The sequence below is a fragment of the Calypte anna genome, chromosome 17, assembly GCF_003957555.1.
Source record: "Calypte anna isolate BGI_N300 chromosome 17, bCalAnn1_v1.p, whole genome shotgun sequence".
Lineage (NCBI taxonomy): Eukaryota > Metazoa > Chordata > Aves > Apodiformes > Trochilidae > Calypte > Calypte anna.
The window spans coordinates 9,744,721-9,772,436 of record NC_044262.1 but is presented as its reverse complement, the minus strand read 5'-3'; the positions used below and the strand labels follow the sequence as shown (position 1 = coordinate 9,772,436).

At 51.7% G+C, this 27,716-nt stretch overlaps 4 protein-coding genes, 1 long non-coding RNA gene and 2 other non-coding genes across 8 annotated transcripts; 2 read left to right on the top strand and 5 right to left on the bottom strand.

Annotated features, from left to right (window-relative positions):
* Window positions 1-277: 277 nt before the first annotated feature.
* On the top strand, window positions 278-6,279 carry DIPK1B (divergent protein kinase domain 1B). The gene is made up of 5 exons (XM_030461491.1): window positions 278-528; window positions 2,712-2,846; window positions 4,219-4,326; window positions 4,510-4,686; window positions 5,045-6,279. Exons 1-5 carry the CDS (start codon window positions 466-468, stop codon window positions 5,855-5,857), a joined length of 1,296 nt encoding a protein of 431 aa, XP_030317351.1. The 5' UTR covers window positions 278-465; the 3' UTR covers window positions 5,858-6,279.
* Window positions 6,280-8,168: 1,889 nt separating this feature from the next.
* Window positions 8,169-12,474, bottom strand: LOC115599277. The gene is made up of 5 exons (XR_003988269.1): window positions 12,052-12,474; window positions 11,409-11,529; window positions 10,665-10,710; window positions 9,607-9,685; window positions 8,169-8,507 (listed from the first exon to the last, which is right to left on the bottom strand). It is a non-coding gene; the product is annotated as an uncharacterized LOC115599277 (long non-coding RNA).
* LOC115599284 lies at window positions 10,504-10,637 on the bottom strand. Its single transcript, XR_003988276.1, has one exon. It is a non-coding gene; the product is annotated as a small nucleolar RNA SNORA17 (small nucleolar RNA).
* On the bottom strand, window positions 11,193-11,325 carry LOC115599283. The gene has a single exon (XR_003988275.1). It is a non-coding gene; the product is annotated as a small nucleolar RNA SNORA17 (small nucleolar RNA).
* A 648-nt stretch (window positions 12,475-13,122) lies between the features above and the next one.
* Window positions 13,123-15,318, bottom strand: MRPS2 (mitochondrial ribosomal protein S2). 2 transcript variants are annotated; one of them, XM_030461492.1, is made up of 4 exons: window positions 15,236-15,318; window positions 15,012-15,077; window positions 14,740-14,869; window positions 13,123-13,970 (listed from the first exon to the last, which is right to left on the bottom strand). In XM_030461492.1, exons 1-4 carry the CDS (start codon window positions 15,261-15,263, stop codon window positions 13,409-13,411), a joined length of 786 nt encoding a protein of 261 aa, XP_030317352.1. In that variant the 5' UTR covers window positions 15,264-15,318; the 3' UTR covers window positions 13,123-13,408. The 2 variants fall into 2 exon arrangements, with proteins under 2 accessions (XP_030317352.1, XP_030317353.1); XM_030461493.1 differs by having other exon boundaries at window positions 15,012-15,074; window positions 15,236-15,278.
* Window positions 15,319-15,369: 51 nt separating this feature from the next.
* Window positions 15,370-16,557, top strand: C17H9orf116 (chromosome 17 C9orf116 homolog). The gene is made up of 3 exons (XM_030461494.1): window positions 15,370-15,577; window positions 15,666-15,747; window positions 15,901-16,557. Exons 1-3 carry the CDS (start codon window positions 15,465-15,467, stop codon window positions 16,084-16,086), a joined length of 381 nt encoding a protein of 126 aa, XP_030317354.1. The 5' UTR covers window positions 15,370-15,464; the 3' UTR covers window positions 16,087-16,557.
* A 2,586-nt stretch (window positions 16,558-19,143) lies between these two features.
* On the bottom strand, window positions 19,144-27,539 carry PPP1R26 (protein phosphatase 1 regulatory subunit 26). Its single transcript, XM_030461490.1, has 2 exons — window positions 27,388-27,539; window positions 19,144-24,953 (listed from the first exon to the last, which is right to left on the bottom strand). Exon 2 carries the CDS (start codon window positions 24,890-24,892, stop codon window positions 20,900-20,902), a length of 3,993 nt encoding a protein of 1,330 aa, XP_030317350.1. The 5' UTR covers window positions 24,893-24,953; window positions 27,388-27,539; the 3' UTR covers window positions 19,144-20,899.
* Between the last annotated feature and the right edge of the window lie 177 nt (window positions 27,540-27,716).

Genomic DNA, 27,716 nt, shown 5'->3' with positions numbered 1-27,716 from the left:
GTGGGGTGAGACTGAGAGTAGAAGCCCCTCGTGGGATCCCCGGGTAGGTAAGACAGACCCTCGAGTAGGCTTCTCGGGCGGGTGGGATCCCCGGGCGGTGGGGAGGGACCTCATCTGGGATCCCGAGCTGGGGAGCCCTCGGGTTGGGTTGACCCAGGACGGGTGGGACTATGAGGATGAGGATGGGGATGGGTGGGGGCTGACGCCGAGGGGCCGAGCCGAGCCGCCGTCCCCCGCCTCCCCCGGCTACTGCGGAGCTGCGTGCGCCGAACCGGGCGGAGCCGCGCTGAGCCCCGCCGGGCCGGGCCGGGCTGGGTTAGCTGCGGCGGAGCGAGGGGGGGGTTGAAGCTCAGCCCCCGCCCACCCGGGCTCCCCCGCGGGGCTTCCCCCCGGCCCCCGGGGGTCGCGGCCATCCCGGCCATGCCTCCCGGAGCCTGAGGCCCGCGGCCGCGGGGCACCCGCAGCATGCGGAGGATCCGGCGCTTGGTCCATCTGGTGCTGTTCTGCCCCTTCCCCAAGGGCCTGCAGGTACCGGGGGATGCGCTGCGCCGGGGAGGGACCCACCGGGCTGGGGGATCCCCGGTTCCGCGTCCCGGTATCGGCCCCGCACAAAGGGACGCGCGGAGCCGCCCTCCCCCCGCTTGCCGGGGCAAGGGGATGGGGGGCTTGGACCGGCACCGGGAGGGCTGGAGCGGCACCAGGGGGATCTGGATCGGCCCCGGGAGCTGCGGGCTGTTGTATAAAGCCATCACCGTGCTCCGCGGTGCTGGGGGGGCCGCCCCGGCAGGGAAGCTCCAGGGCAGCCCCATCCATCAGCCCGCAGCGGTGGATGGAGAAGCTGCTGCAGCAGGGCAGGGATGAGTCCTGCCATCGCTTCCTTGCTTTTTTTTTCCTTCTTTTTTTTTTTTCCCTCCTCTTCCCATCCCTGAGCTGCTGGGTGGGGACTGGGGTCGGACTGGACACGCAGTGATGGGGTGGGGGATGCTGCGATGGGGCCAGGGATGCTGACCTGGGTGGTTTCTCTGCAGCCTTTGAATGAGAAAACCGGACTCTGGTTAAGGTCTTGGGCCAGAAAGGTTATCCCAGCAGAGGGTATCTGGTGGGCAGAGGTTGCTGGAGGGGGTGGGTGCAGATCTGGGACTCCCTGGGTGATGGGAGCATGGCTCTGTGCATCCCCAGGGCAGCTGGATGGGTGCTGCAGCTCTGCTCCCAGGGGAGAGGTGCCCGTGGGTGCTGAGCCACCCCTGCAGCCTGATCTACCCAGACAAAAGGCCTGAGGAGCAGTTGTGTGGGGCTGTGGCAGTGGGCAGAGTGTCCCTGGTGTGGTCCCACCTTGAAACAACCCCTGTGTTCCCAGGGAACTGCACAGAAACAGGGGAGATGGAGCAGGGTTTTGTGGTACTGGGTCCATTTTGCCTTTGCGGGCCCAAAGTCACTCCCAGGTCCCCCAGGGTCACCCTAAAACTGACATCAGGCAAGGGTAACACCCTTTGGTGCAGGCTGCTGGCCAAGGCAGCAGGGAAACCCCCACAGCTTGAGACTCATCCCCCAGAGGAGATCTTAGCATCAGCAATAGATCCAAAATAATAGCAGTGGAACCTCTCCTTGCAAGGCATCCCCCACCTTCATGTCTCTGTCCCCCTTTTTTGGGGGGATGATGATGACACCAGTGCTCCCTGTACCATGCTTAGGTCACACTCCTGCCCCTGGGAACGTGATGGATTCTGGGTCTGAATAAGCAAAAAAAGACATTTTGGCCATTCCAGGGCTTTGCTGCCCCGAGATGTGTCTCTAGTCCATAGAAAGGGCCCCTTTGCTGGAGACAGGGGGCCTGAGGGGTCACATAGCCACCTCTGGGAGGTTGTGGGGGGGCTGCAGGGCTGGCAGGCTCTCAGTGGCTGCAGTGGGGTGTGTCTGGTGGTCAGGTCCTTGTTAAGAGGCATTCAAGAGTGATGCCAAGGAGAGAGAAGGGTTTGGAGGTGGCTGGTGGCCAAAGGGCTCTCTTGGCTTGGCATGAAGCAGGAATGATCTATAGGAACTGGGGGGGAATGGGGTGTTTAATGCAAAGATTAATTCCCTGCCCATCGGAACCACTGGGGATCTGCACAGTGTTATATGGGTCAGGAAAACAGCCCAGGCTGCAGGGAGGCCAGATGGCAGCAGCTCTGCAGTGAGAGGGTCAGAGGGGAAGAAAAGAAGATGGGGAAAGGAAAAATCACACTGTGAGCCTCCCAGACCTCTGCAGGGAGCTTTATCCATGCACTTCCAGGCTCCTGACTCTCCCACTCCCACATAGGAGCTGATGGCAGCAGCTTCCTGAGCCCCTGGGGCTTTGCAGAGTGGGGGTTCTGCTGAGAAGGGAACCCCCAGGCAGGAGCAGAGCTTCTCCCAGCTTCATGGGGATCTCCAGAGTTCCTGCTCTGCCAGGAGAGGGGCTGTACCTGGACACAGCTCCTGGGCAGAGGGGGATGCACAGCAGCCCCCTCCTCACAGCCCAGCTCTATAATCTTGCTTTTAGGGAATTTTAAGTGACCTACTTGCAGCAGGAGTTGCATAATAGATTGGTAAATATATATATATATATATTTTATAAAAGGCTGGAGGTTTCACCAAGGCTCGGGGTGGTTTGTATAGAAGAAGCCACCCTTCTCCAGGCACTGCTGAGCCATGCAGAGCCCCAGCCTTCAGCAGAGTTTTTCTTTTCCTTCCAGAGTCGCCTCCCAGGCATCAAGGTGAAATACCTGCTGGTGGTGTGGCTGGGCATCTTCGTGGGCAGCTGGGTGGCATACATGCATTATTCCTCCTACTCCGAGCTCTGCCGTGGCCACGTCTGCCAGATGATCATTGTGAGTGGTGGGGACAGGGTGCTGGGGCTGGGGGACCCCCATTTCCATCCCCTCTGCTGTGGGACCCCCATTTCCATCCCCTCTGAGGTGCTTTGCAGCATCTGAGGAGCCCTCCTGGCAGCTGCTTCCCTGGCATCATGTGGAGCTGAGGGTGGGAGAGGTGACCTTCTGCCAGAGCCATGGTGAGACAATTTAATGAGGTGTTGGAGGGAAGCAGGGCAGATGTGGGCAGATTAATGGCTGTGGAGATGAAGTTGCAATGTCAGGGCAGTGAGGAGGAGCTGGGAGAGCAGCATGAGCATCCCCTGAGCTCTGCAGAGGCAGGGGAAAAAAGGAGAGCAGCCCATCCCTGGGTACCTCTCTGTAACTGCTGGTGAGGGGAGCTGCCCTGCTCTAAAAAAAAGCCCCAAGCTGCCCAGGGAGCAGGGAGCTTGGCTTGCTGGGCTTTGTCCCCACAGCATCCCTGGGGGTGGCAGCCGGCGTGGCCCCCCTGGGACCGCTGTGTGTGTCCCTGGCAGGGGAGAAGGTCCCCAGGGGAGGAGGGGGAGGCCAGGCTCTGGCTGCAAACACCTCGTTCATCAATCCTTCAGCAGGGAAGGGAGGCAGGAATTGCCATAACAACAGCCAGGATTGTTTAATTTGATTTTCTGCATGACTCTGAACATGGGGTCTCAGGCACCAATTCCTGCTCTGAACTCGGGGTTTAGGATGCTGTTGTCTCTGGCTTGTGAGCCCTGCCAGCAGGTCCAAGGGTTAATTCCCATCCAGAATTTTTTTGGAGGGGTTGGGGGGAAAGATTGAGAAGATGCAGAGAATCCCTGCAGCTCTCATTTCCAGCTTGGAATCGTGCCCAGGAGTGAATCCCCTATGGAGTGATTCCAACATCCCCAGGGTGATGTTGGGGTGGGGACCCCAAGCAGCCCCTCTGTCCTCCAGAACCTCAAAAATCCCAAGAAAGAAAGAAATGGTTGGCAACTGGAGATTTCTTGCCTCCAGACAGCCTGCCTGGCTCTGCAGTCAGATCTGCTTCTTCCAAGCAGTGTTTTTCTCCAGTGTAAGAGACCTGCATGAACTGGGAGGGAACAGGGATGTGGTGGCATTGATGGTGTTCTCAGGGACACCGAGCATCCCACTTGGAAAACCCAAAGTGACCTCCCCAGCCCTGCTGCAGGAATTTGGGGGTGAGGGGTTTGGACCCAGCAGGTGATGGGCTTGGGGCTGATGGCAGCAGAGGAGGCTTGAACCCCCCAGCTCATGTGTCTGGGGTGCCCCAGATCACAAGCTGTGGGGTTGAGCCTGGTTCTGTTGGATTTCTTTGGGTGAAGAAGGAGCTGCCCCCACTGAGCTCCTCTCTCTGTCCTCCCCTCCCCAGTGTGACCAGTACAAGAAAGGAATAATTTCTGGCTCTACTTGCAAAGACCTGTGTGAGGAGCACAGCCTTCTCTTCCAGCACTGCCTCTCCTCCTCTCCCACCCAGCAGGTAGGTCTGGGGAAACACAGGGGGGGTGCAAGCACCAAACCCAGGAAATGTCCTTTTCCATCCCCCCACCTGTCTGCTCCTCACCCCATCCCCGTTTCCTGTCCTGAACCAAACCAGAACCCAGTTCTGAGCTCTGGCTGTGGTTTTTCTTCTCTACACTGTATCCCCTCTCCTTTGCTGCAGGTTTATGGTGGGCTCTGGAGGGAGAGGGAAGTGATCATCAAATGTGGCATCGAAGAAGCCCTGAAGGCAGAGAGCCACCCAGACTCGGGGCCCAGGAGGGACGTGGTTCTCTTTGACAAACCAACACGAGGGACTTCGATGGATGAGTTCAAGGAGATGCTCCTGAACTTCCTGAAGGTCAGTGCTGGGGGTTCCTATGGGAGCTCCTGGACCTGGGATGCTGCACCCATGGCTGTGGGTGGCATCTGTGCTGAGCAGCCCCTGGGTGGCCCTGGCAGGGCTTCTGCTGCAGCCTGGGGATCAAAACATTGCCCAGAAATTGCTCTCCAAAGTTTGCTGCCACCCATCTCTAGGGCAGCCCTGGGGGTGGTAAAATTCTCCTGGATCTGAATCCATCCAACCACTACAGCATGGAATTTGCTGTGGTTTCCTCCTTTTCCAAGCTCAGTTCCCTGCTGCCCCAGCTCAGTTTCACCATCCTGAGCCTGAGCGGAGAGCTGGAGGGATCTGACCCCACTTCTTGTTCTGTTTGCAGTCCAACCTGGGAGATCAGCCTTCCCTTGCAGCCCTGGTGAGCAGGATCATCTCCATGGCAGACGTGAACCGGGATGGGAAAGTGTCTTTAGCAGAGGCCAAATCCATCTGGGCGCTGCTTCAGCTCAACGAGTTTCTCCTCATGCTCTCCTTGCACGAGAAGGAGCACACTGCCAAGCTGCTGGGGCACTGCGGGGACCTCTACGTCACCGAGAAGATCCCTCACACCACCCTCTATGGCTTGGAGGTCCCTCCTTTCCTCCAGTCCCTGCTGCCTTCCGTCGCCCACCAAATCATCCACCAGTGGTTTGCACCGGCCTGGCCCAGGAGGGCAAAGATCTCCATCGGCCTCCTGGAGTTTGTGGAGGAGATTTTCCATGGCACCTATGGGAACTTCTACATCTGCGAGACCAGCTTGAAGAACGTGGGCTACAATGACAAATACGACTTCAAGATGGTGAAGCTGAGGAAGGTGGCACCGGAGATGACGATCAGAGGCTTCCTCAAAGGGCGTCACTGTGAGCAGAACGGGGACTGCACCTATGGCGAGGACTGCACGGCCTCCTGTGACAAACTGCTGAAGCAGTGCAAAGGGGAGATGGTGCAGCCCAACCTGGCCAAGGTCTGCAGGTTGCTGCAGGATTACCTGCTCCACGGGGCACCTCTGGAGCTGAAAGAAGAGCTGCAGAAACAGCTCCGAACTTGCATGACCCTGAGCGGCCTGGCCAGCCAGATGGAAGTCCACCACTCCCTAGTGCTGAACAACCTCAAGACTTTGCTCTGGAAGAAGATTTCAAACACCAAATATTCTTAATGGGGGGAGCACAGCCCTGGAGTTTCGAATCTGCAGTCTTGGAGAGAAGTCCAAGGGCTGAAGGGCACTTTCTCCATCGTCCCCCCCAGAGGAAAAATGCCCAAGGAGTTCAGCACAGCTGCAGCCCCTTCTCCTTCATGGAAAACCAAACATCATGACTTCCATCACCCAGCAGGACCATCAGTACAACTGGCAGGAGTGTGCTGCAGAGATGGGACAGCAGGAGCTGGGCTGGGCAGGCTTGGGGGAAGAAGAGGAGATGGAAAGAGATGAGGAAAGGGAACCCAGCTGGAGGGATCTAACTGTTCTTGGTTATGAGCAAAGAGGAAAGCAGTGCAGAGAGATGGGAATGAATCATTCATGCTGTACTTGTCACATCTCCTTTTGATGAACATCTCTGATGTAAATAAATAGCTTTTACGTGACTCACACCACTACATCAATAGCCAAACAGCAGCCTCCTGGTACCAGCTTGCTTGTGAGCCCCAGAGGAGAAAGAGGCAGATTTCCCAATTCTAAAGCCTCTCCTGAAGTGTCTGAGTCAGCTCCAGCTGTAAGTAGGAAGCAGATAAGCTGTCTTTTCCACAGGAGAACCCTGGCAGTTCTTTCATTCCTTTTTTTTTAAGTGCCTGATGCCAGCCAGTGAGATGATGGCTCACGTGAGGCCATTCCCTCTCACCTGGCAGCTTTGGAAGCCTTGAAGGTCAATAGGCTAAAGATGAGCAATCCTGTCCAGAAACTGTGTCTGATCTGTGTTACTTCCCCCAACACTCAGTGCTGACCTTGGTTGAAGTCTCCTACACCTCAGGCTCACACTGGAGAGGTTAAAGATTAACAACCAGAATAATCCTGGGCTTCTCCCATTATTAAAATGAATTTCCAGGCAAGCTTCCAGCAGGTTTCAAGACTTCTGGCTGTGTAAATACTCCCAGGTCTCTTAACTCCAGTCTGCTCCCTTTAAATGCTCGATGATAGCAGCCTTTTAAAACTACAGGTGGAGAGGAAGAGTTGAAGTACCCCAGGCTTGCTCTGTTCCCAGCACTGTCATTTTCCTGCTGATGGAATGTGTGCCTGAGCTCTTGCCAACAACTGCTCAGGGAAGTGGAGCATAGATCTGGAGTCAGTGAAGGGAAAAAAAAAACCCCCAAAAAACCCCATCTGACAGTGCATCCAACCTGTGCAGGCAATCAGCAGGGTCAGGGCTGCAACTTCACAGGCCCTTGGGAGGAAGGGATCAGTGTTTCCTTTTATGAATTCCATAGGATCATGACTTCTGTTAGTGATAGAGGAATGGCAGCAGTGCCCTAAACCCAGCACCTCTCCCTACAGAGTTTGGTTTCTCAGCAGAACTCACCTGAGGTCAGGTAGAGCCTTGGGAAGGGTTTTGTGTCTGGAGGTTGCCAAGTTCCTCAGCCCCAGGCAGGGCTCTGGTGGGTGCAGGTGAAGCTCTGACTGGGTGGGGGGTGAAGGGGAGGAATTGACACTGGTTAAAAAGGCTCCTGGCAGCCCCCCAGCTCTTGTCCTGCACATTCCCAGGGCCACCAGCACCACTGACAAGTTCATTTTCTTCTGTTGTTAAGAGAAAAGGAACCAAACAACCACACCAGATCCTCTCCTCAGACTTCAGGGAAGTTAATCCTTCAACCTCCCCTCCAGTGTTTGACATCCAGTGGTGAATTTAAGTCTAGAAAGTGGCACTCCCACTGCCCTTCCCCCCCACTGCTCCCCTCCCCAGCAGCAGCTTTGGATACAGCAGCTGGAAACGTGGAGGAAAAACCCCATTCCTTGCTTATCCACATGATCTGAAACCAGAACTGCAAGTATCAGAATCTCTTCAAGCATTTCTGATAAAGGAGAAAAGCTCAGCCCCAGCCTTTTCAAGAAAGCTCCAAGAGAGCTTTGTTCAGCCCAGGAGCAGCAGGGATGCTCCCAGGAATCACTCCTGACTCCCCCACCCCCAGAGCTCTGATCTTCACTAATAAAAAGCAAAATGTTTTTCAGACACGTGCTTGTGCTTCACAAGCAACAGGGGTAAAAAAGGACTAAAGGCAAAGCTCTGGGACACTCCTGGCTTCTCCAGATTTCCCCTATTTGCTGGAAAAAAGACAAGCCAGACACTGACAACCTGATCCCACCAGATGCTGCTTGAGCAACATTTGTAGATTTGAGCTACAGAGATGGAGGTGAGCAGCAGGACCTGGGCTTGTCATGGCTCCAGGTCAAAAATCATCCCAGTTCTCATGTCCACAAATAAAGTTAAAAATGAGTATTACTTGGGGCACTACAAATACACAAGCACAGTCATTTCAGACTTACTGGAGGTGGCATCTTTATTGAGGATTTGGGGTTTTTTAGGTCCTTCATGACAATGTAAACAACCCCTGGCTTTGGAATATGGCTGTGGGGAAGGACAAGGTTACAGCTCCTAACAGGAGCACAGCAAAAGCAGGAAGGACACTTGGAGCAGGACAACTCTCATTTTCTGTAAGTAAAATCTGAGTACAGAGGCTGCAGATATCCACAAACCCACTGCCTGCACGTTGTAGCAGCCTGGAACCCCTCCACATGGACCTTTAGGAATCTTCAGGCACAGACACTGCCAACCCTTTCTTTGCCAGGCTTGCTACAAGCTGGAAATTCAAGGCACAATCTGCAAATAAATAAAAAAGAGCCCAGAATGTTAAAACAGCTTCAAACAAAGGCAGCAGCAGTTAGCAATGAATATCAGCACTAAGCAGCTCATTAATCTTAAACCATCCAGCCTCCTGCTGCTCACCAGGTAGTGTCTGAGCCAAGGCTCTGCAGTCAGGACAGAAAACAGATTTTCATTTTAATTTTCAGCTGACTGAAGAATCAGGTTTTGTCTTGGATTTTTCAAACCCCAGAGGAAATAATAATAATAATAATAAAAAAAAAGCTTCATAAACCAAATTTTAGGAACTCATCAGCTGAGCTCAGAGATTCACAAACTTGAGGAAGGAATTTACTGAAGTCCAGCACTCCAGGAACACCTTCACTGGCACTCAGTGGAAGCAAAGAAAGAAAAGCTGAGCTTACTCCAGCATTCAAAGCCATGAAATAAACCAGTTCTGCAAGAATATTTTTATCAAGTTCCCTCCAAACCACTTTAATACAAAACATTCATCTTCTCCAGGGTGTAAAGCCAGGCAATTCTCTCAGTAAAGCAACACTCAGAGGTTGCTGCTCAGGCTGGGGAAGATTTCTGCATTCAGCAGAAGATGCAGCCATGAAACTTGAAATAACTCTTGTGTGCCTTACACAGGAAGTCCTAAAGAAGGACTCACCAGGCACTCACCACCCCTGCAGGACCCTTGATGTGAATGAAGTCTGATGAAAAAACTAATACTGTGTATTTCAGGACTAAAAGAAGTCAGGATATTTAACTAGGAGAGTCACAGCTGAGGGCAAAGCTCTTTGCATAACCAGATCCCCAACAAGCTCATTAGCATTCCCTTCCCAAGCCACTGCTGGTAGGCACTGACTTTTCCCAATTAAATGGCTCATTTTGCAGCCAGCAGCTCCCTGCTTGGTTAATGGCACCTTCAGCCCTCATAATACCCACTTAATGAGGACGTTTTCCACCATTTAGCACTGCCAGGTTTTGTCAAGCTCTCAGGAACTGCAAAGCCTCTCAGAGTTTCACAATGCTGTCTGTGTGGTGGTGCCACAGCTTCTGTCACTGCTCAGTGCCACCAGCAGGGGCTCAGAGACTGAGGGCAGATCAATACCTGTGCTGCTGGCAGCTCTCTGCCCCAGAGAGAAAGCTCCTTTGCCATCATGCTGGCACATAAACACAGCAGAAACCAGCTGGAAAAAAAAACCAAAAACAAAAACCAAGTCACATTGTGCTCAATTATATTTTTGCTTTCTGTGTTTATTAACCTTGGGAACAGGGGGAAGTTTTCTCCACACTCAGCTGCTTTTAAATCCTGCCAGTATTTTGGGAAACTAACTTGAAAGTGCCTCTTTCCCTCCCATTTCCTCCCCTCCCAGGGGTGATTCCCAAGATCTGAGCCCTGCACAACTCCAGGGGTGCCCTCCCAGGGACAGAGCAGGCAGCAAGCAGCCCAGCAGAAATAGAACTCAAGGTAGAGCTGTCACTTCTGTTTGTCCTTGCAAAAAGCATAAGGAAGGCCCTCCCCCTGCTGCAGTTAAAAACAGCATCATTTTAGCTCCTTTTTAAAGCAATTTTGCTCCATCTTTTGCTGATTCCCAGGAGAAAGAGGTACACATGGGACAATGCCAGCTTCCTGATCTCTCCAGGCACAGGAAGCTTTTTCTCTCTGACCCCTGATGGCATTAACAATCTCCAAGGCCTCAGTTCCACCAGAATAAACAGTGCTGGAATTCACTATTCCTCCATAACAATAAAAGAAGTGACATGCAAGAGACCTGAATTAGCTCCTAACCTGTGGGACATAAAAGTTCCACTCCTAAAGCAGCAAAAAAAAGTAAAAAAAATCAGTCACATCTTTTATCTGTCACATCCCCAAGGTGCTCATTGAAACCTGTCACAGGGTCCCTGAGGACAGGGACAGCTTCTCTGTCCCTCCACAGCTGTCCACACACTTCACAACTGAAGATTAAGGAAAAAAAAATACCCCAAATACATTAAAAACAAATTAGTTGTCAGGTTGCTCATCATTCCCCAGTGCTCACAGGTTTCAGAGCCCTGGGACAGACACAGCCTCTTCCTCTCTGCCACCCAATGACACAAAGGTGGCACTGCAGCCACCTCTGCAACACGAGCTGGGGCAGGAACTGAACCTGAGCCACTGCTGCTCACCTGGGCTCTGCAGAACCTCCTGGGCTGCCACCTCACACAGCCTGCTCTGGAAAATAAATGGAAAAAAAAATACATATAGCATTTATTCTATGCATTCAGATGCATTTCAGAGGCTGGTTATGTGGTGACTGCTTGATTCACAACAGAAACTTCCAGGAAAAGTTAAAAGGGGGAAGCTCAAGAGGGAATGCAGAGCACTGACCAACTTGTACTTTCAGACAGGAAGGGGTTAGGGCTGCCTGCCAGCTTGTGACTCCCAGGATGTGCCCCAAGCTGTGCCACCACCTCGTGTGGCTTCAGGCAGATCACTTGAACTCATCCTTCCCCATCACACATCCATGTGCCACCAGGAACCACATTTCCAGGCTGAGTTACCAGAAAGCCACCCCCAGCCTCTCCTGCACACCCACTAAGGGTCCAAGAGCACATCTTCCTACTCTGTTAGACCCAGACCTTGTATTTAAGTAGTTAAAATAAAGCAGGAAAAGGCTTAGTTCCTGAAGCCTCCCATTAACCAGGGGATTTATCAGTGTCAGGCTGCCAATCACTCTGAGTGCTCACCAGTTCCAGAGCACCCGAGCGTAGAACACAGCCTGTCCCTCTCTGCCACCTCATGACACAAAGGTGCCACAGCAGCCACCTCTGCAACGCCAGTGGCAGGCTGGAAAAACCCCCAGAACACCCCTGGAGACTGAAAAAGGTGATATTCACAGGGATTTAGGAGAAGAAGGTTGTGTCACCTACTCAGAAAGTGGCATCACAAAGGTATTCGTTGCACTTCCAGATGTAGGAGACAAGGAGCTTGCTCATCCCGGGTTTTTCCAGGGTGAACTCATTTTCCCTTCACCCTTTGTCTTCTGCCAGCCTGAAGATAAATAAAAAGAACAGAGTTAGTCACAAAAAAGTGTTTAGCTGCCTGCATAACCCTTGAACTGCACCACTTTACAGAAAACCAGATTAAAACATCAGTAAAAGAGCCCTGTAAGGGCAGAACAGATCCATTCCAGTTACTCAAACCCTTAAAACGTTTCCCTCAAAACAGGAAAAGGTGGCAGCTTGTCATTTGCTCCCCTCCTTCCTCAGTGGGAGCACATCCCTTTGCCTTTTTTACCCCAAATCTGGTCTCTTTTTATACCCGTACATAATATACAGAACCTACACCCGTTGCCTTTTTTACCCCAAATCTGACGCCTTTTTATAGCAGTAACCAACCCTTTTTTTATATCCATCCGTAATATACATAATCCACACCGATTCCTTTTTTTTACCCCAAATCTGACACCTTTTTTTAGCAGTAACCAACCCCACCTACAGCGGGTGGAGCCCAAGGCACCTCCTGGCTGTGACCCGCGTGGCCGAGCAGCCCACGTTGTCCCCAAAAACACACCTGGAGAGGAGGAGCTGGGAAATAAACCCTGGGTTTCCTGGGGGTCACCCGGACCGAACCCCTTCCCCCGGAGCTGCCCAGCCGGCCGGGCACAGAACACAGGAACCACCCCTGCCGCCTCCTCCTGCAGCCCAAGGGAAGAGTCAGCCGGGGCACAGCCACCTCCTGACGCCTCAGGCTCCGCTCCCTCAGCCGTGGGGAAGAGAAGAAGCGGCCTCAGGCGCCATCAGGGCCCCAACTGCAGGAGCCTCGCTGGAACACGGCGAGACGAGGCGCCTGAGGGGAGCAGCGGGCGGCCAGGCTGCAGCCTCCACCCCAAGGCACCGGACACCCTCCCCCAGCCCGGTTTTGGGGTCTGCGGGACCCCGGAGCAGTCAGGCCCCGGCCCCGGCCCCGGCATCCGCGCAGCTCCGCACCCAACGCGTCCCCCGCAGGAAAGGGCAGCGCGGAGCCCGCCGGCCGCTTATATAGGGAGGGGAGGGAGGCTGCGCGGGAACGATCAGAGCAGCGCGGTGGCTCCCGTGGGCGCCCCCTTGCGGGTGGGAGGATAAAAAACAGGGAGAGGACGGGGACACGGCGAGAGGGAGGTGGGGACAAGGACGTGGGGACAGGGAGAGGGGGACAGGGAGACGGGGACATGGGGACAGGGAGAGGGGACAAGGAGAGGGGGACATGGGGACATGGAGAGGGGGACATGGAGAGGGGGACAGGGAGAGGGGGACAGGGAGAGGGGGACATGGACACCAGGATAAGGACATCAGGACAATGATACTGGGACAAGGACACCGTGACAGGGAGATCAAGACAAGAACACTGGCACAAGGAGATCAGGATGAGGACACCGGGACAAGGATACTGGAACAAGGACATTGGTTCAAGGACACGATGACAAGGACACTGGGAGCCCTGTCCCAGGCTTCTTCCCCACACTGGGCTGGCCCCCAACCCTGCAGGCCCTCCCAAAGCCCCCCCAGAGACAGGAGCAGTGTTAGGGGCTGGGGGTGCCCACCCCTGTTCCGTGACCATAAATGTTCCCCATTCCTCTCAAACCTTCCCATTTCAGCAAGGAAGGAAGGAAAAAGGATCACCAAGCCCTTTATTGGCCAAAGAGGTGCAGGACACAGGGGGTTCCACGTCAGGTCACCAGCTCAGGAGCAAGGAGAGCAGGGGACAGGGACAGGGCTGGCTTGCAAGAGGGACAAACACAGGGACAGGAGCTGGGGCTGAGCTGCCCCTGTCTCTTTTTAGGAAGATAACTCTGTTTTGAGCTAGAGCCCCCCCTCACTGCTCAGCTCCCAGAAGCTCTGGGTGCAGGCTTAATCCCGCAGCACCCACAAGGAACAGAGCAGGGATCCTGTCATCCATCCCTGGGGGTTTCTTTGCCCTGCCCTTCCCTCCGCAGCTCCCCAAAGATCTCCCTTTGCTTCCTGGTTTCCTTGGCACGGATGATGGTCATCCTGAAGAGCTTGCAGTAGAGTTCCATGGCACTGGGGCTGTCATCATTCCCAGGGATGGGGTAGGTGATCAAGCAGGGGTTGCAGTTTGTGTCCACCACCCCCACCGTGGGGATGTTCATCTTGGCAGCATCCCGGATGGCCACGTGGGGCTCGAAGACATTGTTGAGGCTGCTGAGGAAGATGATGAGGTCGGGAAGGCGAACTCCAGCCCCAAACTGGACCTGGGCGTTGGTGAGGAGCCCCCCCTGCCAGTACCGGGTGTGGGCGTATTCCCCGCAGCCCCGCGCGGTGCTTTCCACCAGGTGGCAGAATTGTCGCTTGCGGCTGACCAGGAGGATGATGCCCTTGCGATAGGCGACGTGGGCCGTGAAGTTCAGGGCCAGCTGGAGGTGCTGCATCGTCTGATCCAAGTCGATGATGTCCTGATCCAGGCGGCAGCCGAAAATGTAGGGTTCCATAAACCTGCGGGGACACAGAGAGAGAGAGAGATGAGGGCACCCGGGAGTGACATCAGGGGACCTGGGGGTGCTGCAGGCGTGGAGCAGTGTGGAGGGTGGCCCCACAGACACCTCCCCACGTGGCAGCTCCTGATGGGTATCAGAGGTGCTCTCTGCAGAGCATACAATGGATGAATGTCCCCATTGGGCACAAGTCTGCCACCCAACCTGGTGACCATTCTGTCCTCTCTGGATGCAGGTCTGCCACCTAATTTGGTGACCAACCTGTTCCTCTGCCACCCAATTTGGTGACCAACCTGTTCCTCTGCCACCCAACTTGGTGACCATCCTGTCCCTCTGCCACCCAATTAGGTGACCATCCTGTCCCAACTGGGCACAGGTCTGCCACCCAACTTGGTGACCATCCTGTCCCTCTGCCACCCAATTAGGTGACCATCCTGTCCCCTCCGGATGCAGGTCTGCCACCCAATTTGGTGACCATCCTGTCCCTCTGCCACCCAATTTGGTGACCAACCTGTTCCTCTGCTACCCAACTTGGTGACCATCCTGTCCCCACTGGGTGCAGGTCTGCCACCCAACTTGGTGCCCATGCTGAGTGGGGTCCCTGAACTTCTGCCAGGCTGTACCCACACCCAGGAGGAATGATGAGGCTGTGAGGGCAGCTCCACAGATCCCTAGATCCATCTGGTGCAGCCCCCAAAGGTTGGTATGATCCAGGGAAACACTCCTGGTGTCAACAAGCACTGGATCACCCACCACATGGTGCCACTCACCGGTGCCTACACCCCTTTTTGTGCCCCAGGTGCACCCGGGCATCGAAGAGATCTTTCAGGGAGAAGAGCTCCTTCAGGTTGAAGAAGTCGGGGTGCTTGAGGGGCTCGGACAGCAGTCTGTCATCCTCGTCTGAGAGAAAGGGAAAAAATAAAACACATCACTGCTCCCTCCTGGCTGTGTTGGAAGGGGATGAGCTGAGCTGGAAGGAAGCAGCGAGGACATCGCCGATCACCGGGGGTCGGCTTGGGGACCCTCCCCGTACCCTACTCACCGCGGGGTTGGACCGGGACCGGGGCTGGTTCTGGGGCCGGGAGGCTGCTGTAGAACCGCGGGGCTGCTGCGGGGAGAGAAACACGGGGGTTACATGGATGGGGACAGACAGGAAAGGGCTGGGAAGAGGCCGGGAAGGGGCTGGGGAGGGGCTGGGAAGAGGCGGGGAAGGGGAGGGGATGATAAGGGCCTGGGAAGGGCCCGGGAAGGTCAGGAGCCGCTCACCTGCCCGCAGGAGCCGCGGTACCGCCATGCCCGGCGGCCGCGGACCCAGAGAGAGCAGGAGGAGGCGGAGAAGGAGGAAGAGGAGGAGGAGCAGGAAGAGGAGGAGGCAGAAAGTCAGCGGGCGATTTCCGCTTCCCTCGGGGCAGGGCCGGGAGCGGTCGCTGCCGCACCCCGCGTCCCGTCACCGGGCAACGAGCGGGCCGGTCCCGCACTCCCGGTTCCGTTCGCTATGTCTCGACCGGAGGCAGAGGACGGCCCCGGGCCCCGCACCAGCGATTGGTACCACACCAGTCCCAACCTGCCCGAGCGGTTCCAGCACCCCGCATGCTTCCGCGGCTACGGGTACGTGAACGCTGAATGCGTGAGAGGTGAATGAAGCCCCCGGCCCCGCCGATGCCCCCCGCTCCCTCCCCGTGTTCTCTGTCCGCAGGCAGCCCGTAGAACCGCACCCCCGGTTCCGGACCACCAACCAGACCTACGGCAGCAAAGCCCCCACGGTGCATGAGGTCCCGGTAGGTTGGGGTGCAGGGGGGGTGGAGGCTCCCGCCGGGATTCCGGGTCTCGGTGTTTTCTCCCCCGCACCATCCCCTGCCCACCGAGTCCCCACACAGGGCAGGTGCTGGTGGCACTGCAAACCCTTTCCTCCTCTTCTCTGGCTCTTGCAGACCTCATTCCATGGCATGTCACACCCGTTTTCCAGCAATTTGGGCCGGTTTGGGATGTACAGGGACAACGGGCTGAACACCAGCATGGAGAAGAGCCGTGTCACCGGGCCAGACAACTTCATCACCCCCAGTGATCACCTCAACTTCCATCCCAGCTACAACCCAAAAGGCCCCTCACAGTGCTAGGGATAACCCAGTGGCACTGTGAAGCTACTTGGGGTTACTGCTGGCTGCTGAGATAGAAAGCAAAACATAAAAAAATAAAATAAAAAAAGCCAACACACCAGCAAGCAAACAACAGCATTGATCTGACCCTAAACCTGTTGCTAAGCCTCGTCTGAAAGGGTGGGAAGAGACCCCACACCTTTGGGTTTATAGGTATCATAAATACTAGAGCAATATGCATCACATACACATTCCTTTAACCTTTCCTCTGTCACTAATGACCCCTTAAACTCGTGGGTCACATACCACACATCATTAAAAATGAAGATTTCAAAACTGCTTCTGTACTATTTGGTGAATAACCAGACTGCAGTTTGTTTTCTAGAGGTATTCATGAAGCCTTTGGATTCCTTAGTGAGGCAGGTTCATCTTGCTGACTTTCTAAACTAAATGTTTTCTGAAACTGCTGAAATAAAGACAACAAATAAAAAAGAAAATATTTTCTTAAGTTTTATTGTAACAACTGTGGCTACACAGCCAGTGAAACTGCATCATTTAGACAGTAACACTACTAAAACCTTAGCACATTTTGCTTGAAAAATAAGTCCTGAAGAGAAACCAGTCTACTTGCAATGGTCCTACCTCATTGGTACAGCACAGTCCTGGTATATATTAAATCTGAAGCCCAAACTTGTGCTTCTTTTAAACATTCCAACCCCTGCACTGGCTCCACCACTGAGGTTTCCATCACCAAACAGTTCCAGCTTGCACTGCAAGGCATTTGGTTTTCTCAAACAAGAACAGGTGGCTGAATTCAGCTTTGCTGAAAACACAGCAGGACATTGGAACAAGGAACAAGGCACAAAAGGGCCTGAAAAGTTAACCTAAAAATATTTAACATAGGAAAATAAACAAACAACCCTTTCTCCTTCACTGCTGTTCTTCTGTTAGACTCTAGACAATACCTTGAGCTTCTTAAAACTTCCCTTTCTTCTCCTGAAATGAAAAAAGAATACAAAATGCTGAATTAGTACAAACAGGTGTGACATTTTTACATGTATTTTTACCCACAAATTTCTCTGCAGGTGGAATAAATCAGGGATAAGACCTCCTCTTAGCAATGTAAATTTAGTGACTTTTGTCAGATACTTTCCACCTGTTTTCACACTTCATCTAACACCACCCACCTATTTTCTTCCTTGCCTTAATGCCTTCCTTTTTTTTCTTCTTTTTTCTTTTTTTTTGTTTTATTCTTACAGCACCTCCTCTGAACACTTTTGCATGCAGTGTTGCTAACATCACCCCCTCACAGGCTGCATCCTGAGCTCCCCTGGGGTAAGGTTCTCCAACTTGCTGCCACTTGAGGTCTGCTGAGAAGGCAGCAGCTGCAGCCAGCCCAAACATTCCTCTACACACAGATTTACTCAAGATTACACTTTCCACACTGAGGTCAAAACCCTACTTTCCTTGTATTTACTTTCCCTGTTTTACTAGGCTTAAGAAACAGTGACCTATTTGTTCAGGTCTTAGAGACACAGTACACTTTTTTTTTTTTTTTTTTTAAGATAACACCTGTACAAATAGAAAATATCATCCTAAAGCTGGCACATTTTACTGCAGAGAATCTACCCTAAAAATCCTCTTTCTACTGGGTAGGTGGAAGCAAGGTTTACACAGATAAAATCATGCCAGGCTGTACTATCATACCAAGGCAAACTGCAGTTCCAAGGTCTGTAAAATCCAAAAGCATTTACATTAATAAAAACCCATGGCAGCAGAGAGGTTGTGTTCCTTCCTTGTACAAAAAGCAAGAGGGCAAAACCACATCCCTAAAGTAGCAGCAAAGAACTGCTCATAAAAGAATGAAGGTAGCCCTGGTGGTGCCCTGAGCATCCTTGAAGATTGCCCTCTAAAAAAATGATGTTACAAAATGGTTTGGGTTGGAAGAGACCTTAAAGGCCCTTTCGTTCTAATCCCCATGTCTGTGCTTGCTCCAGCACAGTCTCCAGCAGTGGGGCAGGAGGATCTTGAGGTGCAGAAGCTGTGCTAGAGGATGCTTTGCAGACACACAGTGAGTGCTTTCCCAGGGAATCTCAGAATTCCCCTCCTAAAGTCAGCCCCAAAACCAAGGAACCCTTTTGGTGCTAATGGAAAGGGCCAAGCACTGCTCTGCCCCCCTGGAATACCCACAACTTTTTTTGCCTATTTTTTTGTGGAGTCTTCTTCTTAATTTTCTGTTACTAGATCCCTTAAAGAGCCACATGGTTTAGGATCTGGATTCTGTTTCCCAGGCAGGAGGACAGGACAGGACAGGACAGGACAGGCTGTTGTCACACAGCCCCAGACAGGGGGTGGCTGCAGATAATAGGAGGCAAGAAAGGAGAGCAGCAGGTGAACAGAGATCCTGTTTCCAGGTTCAGCTAACACCAGTGCTGTGATCCTGCCCATCCTTCACTCACAAACATCACTGACAGCCAAATTACACCCTCAGGCTACAGTCAGGAAGGAAAAAAAAAGGTAACACAAGAATACTACTCACTGAAGAGGATGACACAAACCATAGGAGCACTCTGGTTTCATGGTCCATGGTCAGAACCCCATTTATTAAACATTATAAACTCATCAATGTACACCATTTCCTATATACAAATCAAGTTTATCAATTTTTAAAAAGTGCTGTTTGAAATTAGGTTTTATTTAAAGCACAAGGTACTCAGAATTGCATCTTAACTGAAAGTGAAATCAGCTCAGGAGCAGTACTGAAAACACAGACACACTGACAGGGGCACAAGACACCTTTTAAGCCTTAATGTTGATTTACTGAAAACTTAGAGCAGAAACATTCAGCTTATTTTTATACAAACAGTACATCCTGCTTCTATCATCCCTATTAAAATCAAGTATACAGTTTATTCCTTTTAAAGCAAGGTACTGAAAACTTCTATTTTAAAGTACCAGCCTCTTTACCTACCCCAAATAAAAGGCAACTGAAAATCCTGCAGCTTGAACCAAGGCAGATAAAAACATACACCTGCCTAGCCAGACTGCAGGCATGTCAGCTAAGTAAAAAATAACCCATTTTTTCAAGGTATCCTACCACAAAAATGAGATGATCTAGCACACTGATCTCTTAAACAAACCAACCAACCCAAGGACTAGAAAAAAGGTGGCTGGACAGGAGAGAAATGCCAAGTGACCACTCTGAACACGTTTAAAAAGGTAACTGCACAACAGCATAAACACACAAGGGATGTTGTTTATTTCTCCACATGCCACAGTTACTTCTTCTACTCTATGCTACACCCTAGTTTGCAAATATTCTGCAAACACCACCACAGCAGGGGGTTCTGTGTGAAACTGGATCCCTTTGGGACTGCTTTCTGCTCCATTTGGAGAGGTTAAGGCCAGTTCTCCAGGGAGTGACTGAGAAACAAAGGGATACTGAGTGGTAGTATGGCTGAAAGTTTGGAGAAGGGTAAATAAAGAGAATATCAGATCAATTCACAGGGACAAGATGTAAGAAGAAACTACTCAAAGGACTTCACACAAATGGAAGTGAAAGAACCAACCAAGAGCTTAGAAATCCCACTTTTGGGACTTCCCTGTGAAACCAGTGTGGGGGCATTTTGTTGTGATGTGAAGACACTCCTACAATTCCATTTAAAGTTAGTACAAATAAAAAGATAGTAGTGAAAAAGCTCTTTATTCTGGCTGCTGGAAAGGGAGGCAGAGAAAGCACTACAGTATGAAAGAACAGTGCTGAAAATATCCTTGGCATTTACATGAGGGACTTCCTACAGCAAACCTACCTTTGTTCTATTGCACAAACATTGTCAGTGAAAATAGAAGTTCACAGAAATGTAACAGTTTAGAAACCACTTTTGAAAAAGGGAAAAGTAAGGGCACTCATTTGAAGAAAGTTCAGAAAACCCATTCAGAAAACCCCCCAAAACCCCATCTCTGGGTAACTGCAGGGCATCAACATCAGACTGCAGAGTAAGGAGGGATTGTTTCAGCCTTGCAGATCCAGCAGTTCATAACTCCAGTGAAATCCACAGCAAACGTGGCAGCCACTGCCTGAAGGGACAAGCTCCTTCACTCCTCTTGAACTGCACTTGAGCTTTGTGTCATCTGCCAGTGGAAGGTTTCTGGGATCCAAAAGGTACCCTCAGAGAGGTGGCTTTACACGTGCAGACAGACAGATCCACTTCATTCACCTGCATTTCTGTCTTCAAGGATGGGATTTCCACACCTCCAGCTGTGCTGATTTTGCTGGAGTTCTGCTCACTGGACTCACCCAACAATCCTTGGGGTGGAAGAACTGAGACCCCAGCAGAAAACCACCACACAGGATTGTCCTAAGGCAGCTCAAATAGGAACAGATGCCAAATAATCTGCTTCAGAAGCACAGCCTTGCTAGCAAATGCTGTGTTTTCCTAAGATCTCGTCACAGATTGCCAAATATATTCTGAGCACAAACAGGTTTCCTCTTGATACATGGTTAGAGGCCTCATAATTTAGAGCCATTAGCCTGTATCTTCTTATCTACAGCAACTACAGCATCCTGTAGTAATGCAAGCCCTAAAAATCATTATAAAAATATTTCCTTAGAGCACTTTAAATAATTTACAAAATTCTACAAAAAACTATGTATGTTTATCCATGATATCCCTGTTAAATAGAAGCATTTTTCACATTAGTGTGCATGTGATATGCAGGTCTCAGCATCTCTCACTGTCTCTCCTTTCATGCCTCAAGTTTTATCAAGGTAATTACAATGATAGTTATTTTCTAAAAAGAGTGTTACTGTAAAAAAAAAAAAAAAAAAGTGTACTTACATATTTGAAACCTTTTCAGTCTGGGGTACATCAGTACATTTTGCACAGTTTTTGCCTGAAACTTCCTGCCCTTGGTCCACTTCACAAGCAGTCTCACTATTCTGCAGAACAGGTATTTTTCCTTCCAAACTGGAGCTGGGTACCTGACTTCCTTGCTGCCTCTCACTGTCCTGGCAGGTAACTTTTTCTTTTGTAATGCACATTGCCACTCTGTTATCTGTACAAGCTCCTCCACTGCTTTTATCCACTGCTACAGCTGCCACATTTAGCTCCTGCAGTGGGCAACCTAACCTGGGACCTGGCCTCTTGTCCTGCTGGTTATCAGCTCTCTCACTCCGTGCTCGTACACTCAGCTGAGCTGTGTCCCTGCTAACTTTATCTGCTTTCCCCACACTGTGTTCAGCATGTGGGGGATCTGAATCTACCCCCTGGCCTTTCTGCATACCTCCATCCTCAATCCACACCTCTCTGTTCTCAGCTTTGAAGGTTTCTCTGCAAACCTCATCCACTTTTACTGCTGCCACACTCTGCTCCTCCAAGGGCTGCCTGGACTGTGCTCCAGCAGCCTCCCTGCAGTCCTCTGCTTCCTCTTTGATATGCAGAGGAGCAGCCTCCAGTCCTTCACAGGTTTCTGCTACACGGGGTCCTGACACTTCCACAGCCAGCTCCTGAGAAGTCTGTTCATTTACTGCTGTCACACACTCCCCACTAAATTCACTTTTTGGTAAGGGGGCTTCTCCTCCCTGGTTAGGAAAGTCGCTGTCCTGGGAAGCCCCCCCTGTTCCTAAAGCACTGCTCTGGGCAAGCAGGGACTCTGCTTTCTGCCTTTTGTTGAGGAGCATGGATTTCTTCCTGTCCCGAGCATATTTTAGACCTGCAATAAATTTACTTGAAATTTTTAAGTGAAATGTGTTCTTCCTTTTAGACCTAGACTTTGCATTGATTACTTTCTGTGCTTTACAACCTTCATTTTTGCTGGTGTTTGGCAGAAGTGTTTTCCTTGCAGGCTCTGTATTTGGGGTCCCCTTTTTCCCTGCTGTGTTTCCAGGTAACTCCCCACCAGCAACACCTTTGACCCCCACCACCCCTTGCTTAGCTTTTGAGTGAGCAGTAGTATGAAGATGAACATGCTCTGCAGAGGAAGCAGATTTCCCACTCCCATGTAACATTGCACTTTTCCCTTCCATTCTCTGGGAGTTCTTCAACTCATCAGTCTGCTGAGACACCTCAGTCTTTTTACTCTGACCTAGCATGAGATCAATCTCATTTTCAACCAGCTGCTGCTTTGCTTTGCCTTTACTGGCAGTTTGTTTGGTTGCTTTCAGTAGATCCAGAGCTGCATCATCTTTTTGTACTTCCAAACTGCTTGCAGAGTCTTTAGCCTTTTCTGCCAAAAACTTCCTAATTTCTTGTTCAATGCTGTCATCACTGTCCACTGAACTGCTGTCATCAGCATCTGATGCAGTTGGGAAAGTGCATTTGCTATTTTTAGCTACCCGCAGGTTATTCTGGTTTGAAATGGGCTTAGGCTTACATCCTTTTTTAAGCTGCAAGTTAAACTCCAAGTTCTTCATGGTTTCTGGTTTTTCAGTGCTAAGTTTGACATTTATGTGACCTGAAGGACTTCTCGTTGTGTTTTCCTTCACAGCTTTTCTAGGTTTGGAGAGGCAGCTTTTTAGTAACACGGGGTTTTTACATTTCCATTCATTTTGCTGGATGCTACTAAATTCATCTGCCAGCTGAGATTCCATCTCACTAAACCTGACCTTCTTCTTGCACTGAGATTTCTGCTCCTTGGATTTCTTCTTTAATTTTCTTTTAGACCGTAACAGGTCCTTGATAGCGCTGTCGAGGTCCTCATCACTATCCAGGGAACTGCTCTCATCAGCTGAACCATCCCTCTCTGGAGGCTGGCTGGTATTTTTCAGCAGCTTTCTTGCACTGCTCTGAACCTGCATGAAAGGGTTTGCAGAGTCCAGGGTCACACATCTGCCAACAGATCCAGGTAATTCAGAAGACATCAGCTGCTGCTGCCGAGGCTCTTTGCTGCTGAGTCTTGGAGCATCACAGTGTTCCGTGGGGCTGCCCAGGGCAGGTGTCTCTTGGAGTACAGGAAATTTTGAGTAGTTACCTGGCTGGAACAATCCTGTCTCCAGCTGTTCAGGTGGTTTTGATGCACCTGGTTTCACCACTCTGTCTTCCTTTTTAAGTCTCCTTTTACGGCTCAGCGATAGCTTCAGTGTTTTGGGAAGTGAAGGCTCCATGGTACCAGTGAGGCTGTTCTGCTCAGAAGGCAAAGGCATCTGGATTGAGTGTGCCAGGCTGGAAGGCTTTGTTCCAAGGCTTTCAGACTGTGCTTTCAGAGCCAAAAACGCCCTGATTTCTTGCTCTATGCTATCATCACTGTCCACAAGGCTGCTGTCACTTTCACAACGGGAGGACGAGAGAAGCTGGGGAGAAAAGAAGGAGTCTGCAGCAAGTGATTTGTTGTCACTTCCCATTTGGGATGGCATGATTGTTTTGGAAATATCAAGGATAGCTTCTGCACACATGAGTTCTGCAGATGTGTCTGCTCTGCAAGAGGCCTGCAACGTGAGCTCACAAGTAGCAATCTTGTTTTCTGGAGGTGCAAAGTGTCGAGGTTTTTTCAGTGGTTTAAACAGCTTCTTGAACTCACTGCTGGTGCTTTCTAATTCTGTTGGCTTTGAGTTCATTTCTTTTCTCTTGTTGCTTACGGGGCTTTTATGGGTTTCTGGGGAGGCACATTTTGTCGAGCTAATTGTCAGGCTGGCAGAAATATCTGCCATACCCTTTGCATCAAACTGTTCCCTCTGCAAAGGGTCACAGTTTCTCATGTGACTTTCCTCTTTCCTAATTTTCTCCAGCTGATAGAGCTGAATGGCTTCTTCAATCCCATCATCACTACTCGAGTCAGACACGGGCATGCTCTCACTCCTAAGCTCTCCCCTCCTCTCCCAGTAATTAACTCCACTTCCTTCATTTTGCTCCATTAACCAGGGCTGGCTGGCAGTGGCCATTTCTAGATAGGCTTGGTTCACCTGGCTGAAATCACTCTCCTCATCTTGGATTTTAGACTGCAAACACTTGGACTGTGTGCTGGTTTTCTGCAGCTTGGGATGGTGTCTCAAGAGAAGTGCATCACACCCTTGCTTCACAGCACCACAGTTTGGTTTGCTCGCTGTTTCTTTGTTGCATTTTAGGACAGCTCTCACATGGGAATCTTTTTTGTCCTTCCCCATCACACATTTACTGATTTCTTGCTTCTTTTTCTCATTCAAGAACTGCACGATTTCAGCTTGTATGCTCTGTTCAAAAGAGTCATCACTGCTGATGCTCTGAGGGGAAGCAGGCTGCAGCCTTTTGCCAATCCCCAGGTGGTCAGACAGGTACTCTTCAGAGAGCATCTCAGCTTTAAATTTCACTGGGAGAAGATTACTTGCCATTTTGTTCCGGGAGAATTCTCTCTTAAACCTTTTGTGTCTCCTTACATTTTCAGAACACTCTGCAGTCTTTTGCAGGGATTGGTCACTTTTGCTTTTTGCTTTCAGGTACTCCTGGATGGCTTCCTCTATATCCCGGTCAACAGAATCGTCGCTATCAGAATCAAGCAAAAGAGTCCCAAACCCCACATTCTCTTCCACTTCAGTGTCATCTGAATCACCAGGACAACCACACTTGGTGTACTGGGGATGCTTCCGTAGCAATGTGGTGCTAGATGTGACTCTGTTGCCTTTTTCTCCCTTTTGCTTCTTCTGCATAACACAATCATAGTCATTGTTCATGCCCAGGGGAGACTCTTGGCTCTGCAGGTTGTTTATGACCATCTGAACTTTGGCACTTACAGAGGTTCTTGAGATGTCCCCTTCAGATTCAGAGAAGCAAACGGGGTATCTACAATTCCTTGCTGGTCCAAAGGACTCCCATTTTGTCTGAAGAGCTACCAGAGGAGAAGCATTCATAAGGAACATTCTAGCAGACAACAGCAAAGTCCCCAAGGGAAGAGTTTTTCAGAATGGTCTCTCTTCCATCCTACAAAAAAGAAAGAGAAAAATGAGGCACCTACCCTCTAGAAGTTCCATGTAGTAATAATACTGGTAACATAAACTGTAAATTAGTAACACTCAGACTTATTGGGACAGAGACTCACAAGAGTTAGTCCTCAACATCACTTTAATGGGTAAATCAATCACTGCTGCCACTAAGGCTGAGACAGAGCACTCAGCATTTGTTTTCAGTATTTTCTGGTGCAAGCACACTCCAACTCAGCTCATTGCCTTCACCTCTGAAAACTCTTCACTGAAGGTCACACTCTTTTTTTGCACACACTCCTGAACAGCCACGCATCACCAAGACTCACAAAGAATCACTGCTGATGTGTGTGATCTGCACTGCCACTGCCTGAATGTTTCTGCAATTAATTTTATGGCAAGAGAGACAGAGCAAGTTTAAGGGAACAGCTTCATAATGAAGTAGAACTGGTGGGAGTGAAGAACCTTGCAAAACCTTCTGCTCCCTGGGTTTCCTTCAGCATAATTGCCCTTTTTAAAGAACTCCCACCATTCATAGCTCAGCTTTTCAACTTTACAAGGAAAACAATGTTGGCTATGTCCACATGGTATAAAATGGGTGGGTGTGGAGCAAGCTTGATCCTTGATGGGAGAAAATGAACCAACTCCTACTTAAAAGTGCAGAGAAACTCCACGAGCAAGATGCCTGAACTCACACATTAGCCCAAGACAGATTTTACTCGTTCTGGTTTGGCATTAAACACACGGAGCTGAGGGACTTGGGGCAGCTCAAAGAGAAGGAAAAGGAGCTTATTTGGGTTCTTCCTGAAACATACTGCAGCAATAACCCCGAGACATCAATCATTCTGGCCACACAGCAGGGTGAAAGCTCTTGGCAAACACAAATCTTGAGCTTGCAAAAAGCAGGATGAAGATTCTGAACTATTCTTTGTATTGTAGTAGAAACTCCAAACATAATGAAGCCCTGTTTAGTGGAGTAGTGAAAGAAAAAAAAAAAAAAATCAATCCAGAAAATGCCAGATTATACTCAGAAGAGTTCACAACTTCCACACAGCCCCATCTGGGCTGAAGGTTTCACCTGCAGCATCATTTGGGGGAATCAGAACAGTATCTGGCTGCCACAAGGCACAGAGCAGCTCCAACAAAAAGCTGGAGTGGGTGGGTGTTCCCTCAATCCCAATTTCTAGTCTCCAACACAGTCACCAGGGGAAAGAGAAATTAGGAACATTTTTCCTTGGAAGAAGCAGCTAAGGATTAAAAAGACAGAAATTAGAATACCTAATTATCCTGAAGAAATTGAATTACCACACTTAAACTCCCAGCTTCATTAAAAAAAAAAAAAAAAGGACAAAACCCAACTTATTTCCTATTAACCTATTTCCACAGTTTCCTCGATGCAGACAAGTGCTTTCACTACAACACACCAGGACTGCTGTCAGCCTCCAAAAATCACCCAGGAATGGGATGAACTTTCCTACCCCAGCACTGATCATCCCAGGGCACCCACCCAGGGGTGCAGGCTCTGAGGGGGCACCCACGGAGGGGCTGTGAGGGGACACGAAGGGACACCCACCCCAGGGCACCCATAGAGGTGGCTCGTGGGGGGATGTGGAAGGGCACCCACCTGGTGTCAGGGGAGACAACCTGAGAGCCACACGGACACAGGTGGTGTGAGGGGACACGATGGGACAGTCACTGGTGGGGGGGACAGCAGGGGCTGTGACGGGACACCCACCTGGGGGGCACCCATGGAGGGGCTGAGAGATGACACCTACCCAGAGGGCTGAGGGGACACCCATGGAGGGTCTGTGAAGGGACACCCACTCAGGGGACAACTACCGAGGGGCTGTGAAGAGACACCCACAGAGGAGCTATGTGGAGACATGCAGGGACATTCACCCGTGGAGCACCCACAGAGGGGCTGTGAGGGGACACCCACGGAGGGTCTGTGAAGGCACACCCACCCGGGGGGCACCCACGGAGGGGCTGCGTGGAGACACGCAAGGACATTCACCCGCGGAGGGGCTGTGAGGGGACACCCACAGAGTTGCTACATGGAGACACGCAGGGACATTCACCCGCGGAGCACCCACAGAGGGGCCGTGAGGTGACATCCACGGAGGGGCTGAGGGGACACCCACACGGGAGGCTGTGAGGGGACGGCCACCCGGGGGACACCCACGGAGGGGTTGCGAGGGGACAACCCACCCGGGAGGGCTGCTGGAAGCGGTGTACACGGAGCCACCTCCGCGGGGCGCCCCGCCCGCTGCCCGCTGCCCACCGGGCCCTGCCCGCGCCGCCATGGCTCCCCCTGCCTTCCCCCCTTCCCGCCTTCCGCCGCCCTCAGCCGCCAGCGCCGAGCCGGGACCTGGGCCTCGGCCTCCATTGCCTCAGCCCGGGCCCCGCCGGTCCCTCCATCCCCCCCCGGGGCTCACCTGCCGCGGCCGCCGCCTCCGCGGGGGGACCCCGAGAGCGGTGTGGAGGAGGTTGGTGATGGGAGCGGCAGCGCCCGGCTCAGGGCTCTCCGCGCTCCGCTCCGCCGCGCTCGGGCTCCGGCTCCGGCACGGCCGCTGCCCGCCGCCTTGGTGCAGGGGCGGGCGGTGCTTCCTTCCCTGCCCCCGGGGAGCGGGAGGCATGCGCCGCAGGGCTCCACCGGGGGAGGCGGGGGGGACCGCCCGGGCTCCTCGCCGGCCGCCGGCTCTGGCTGCCGGAGCGGCGGGGTGGGGAGGAGCCGGGCCGGGGCACAAAGGCAGGCGCGGCCGCT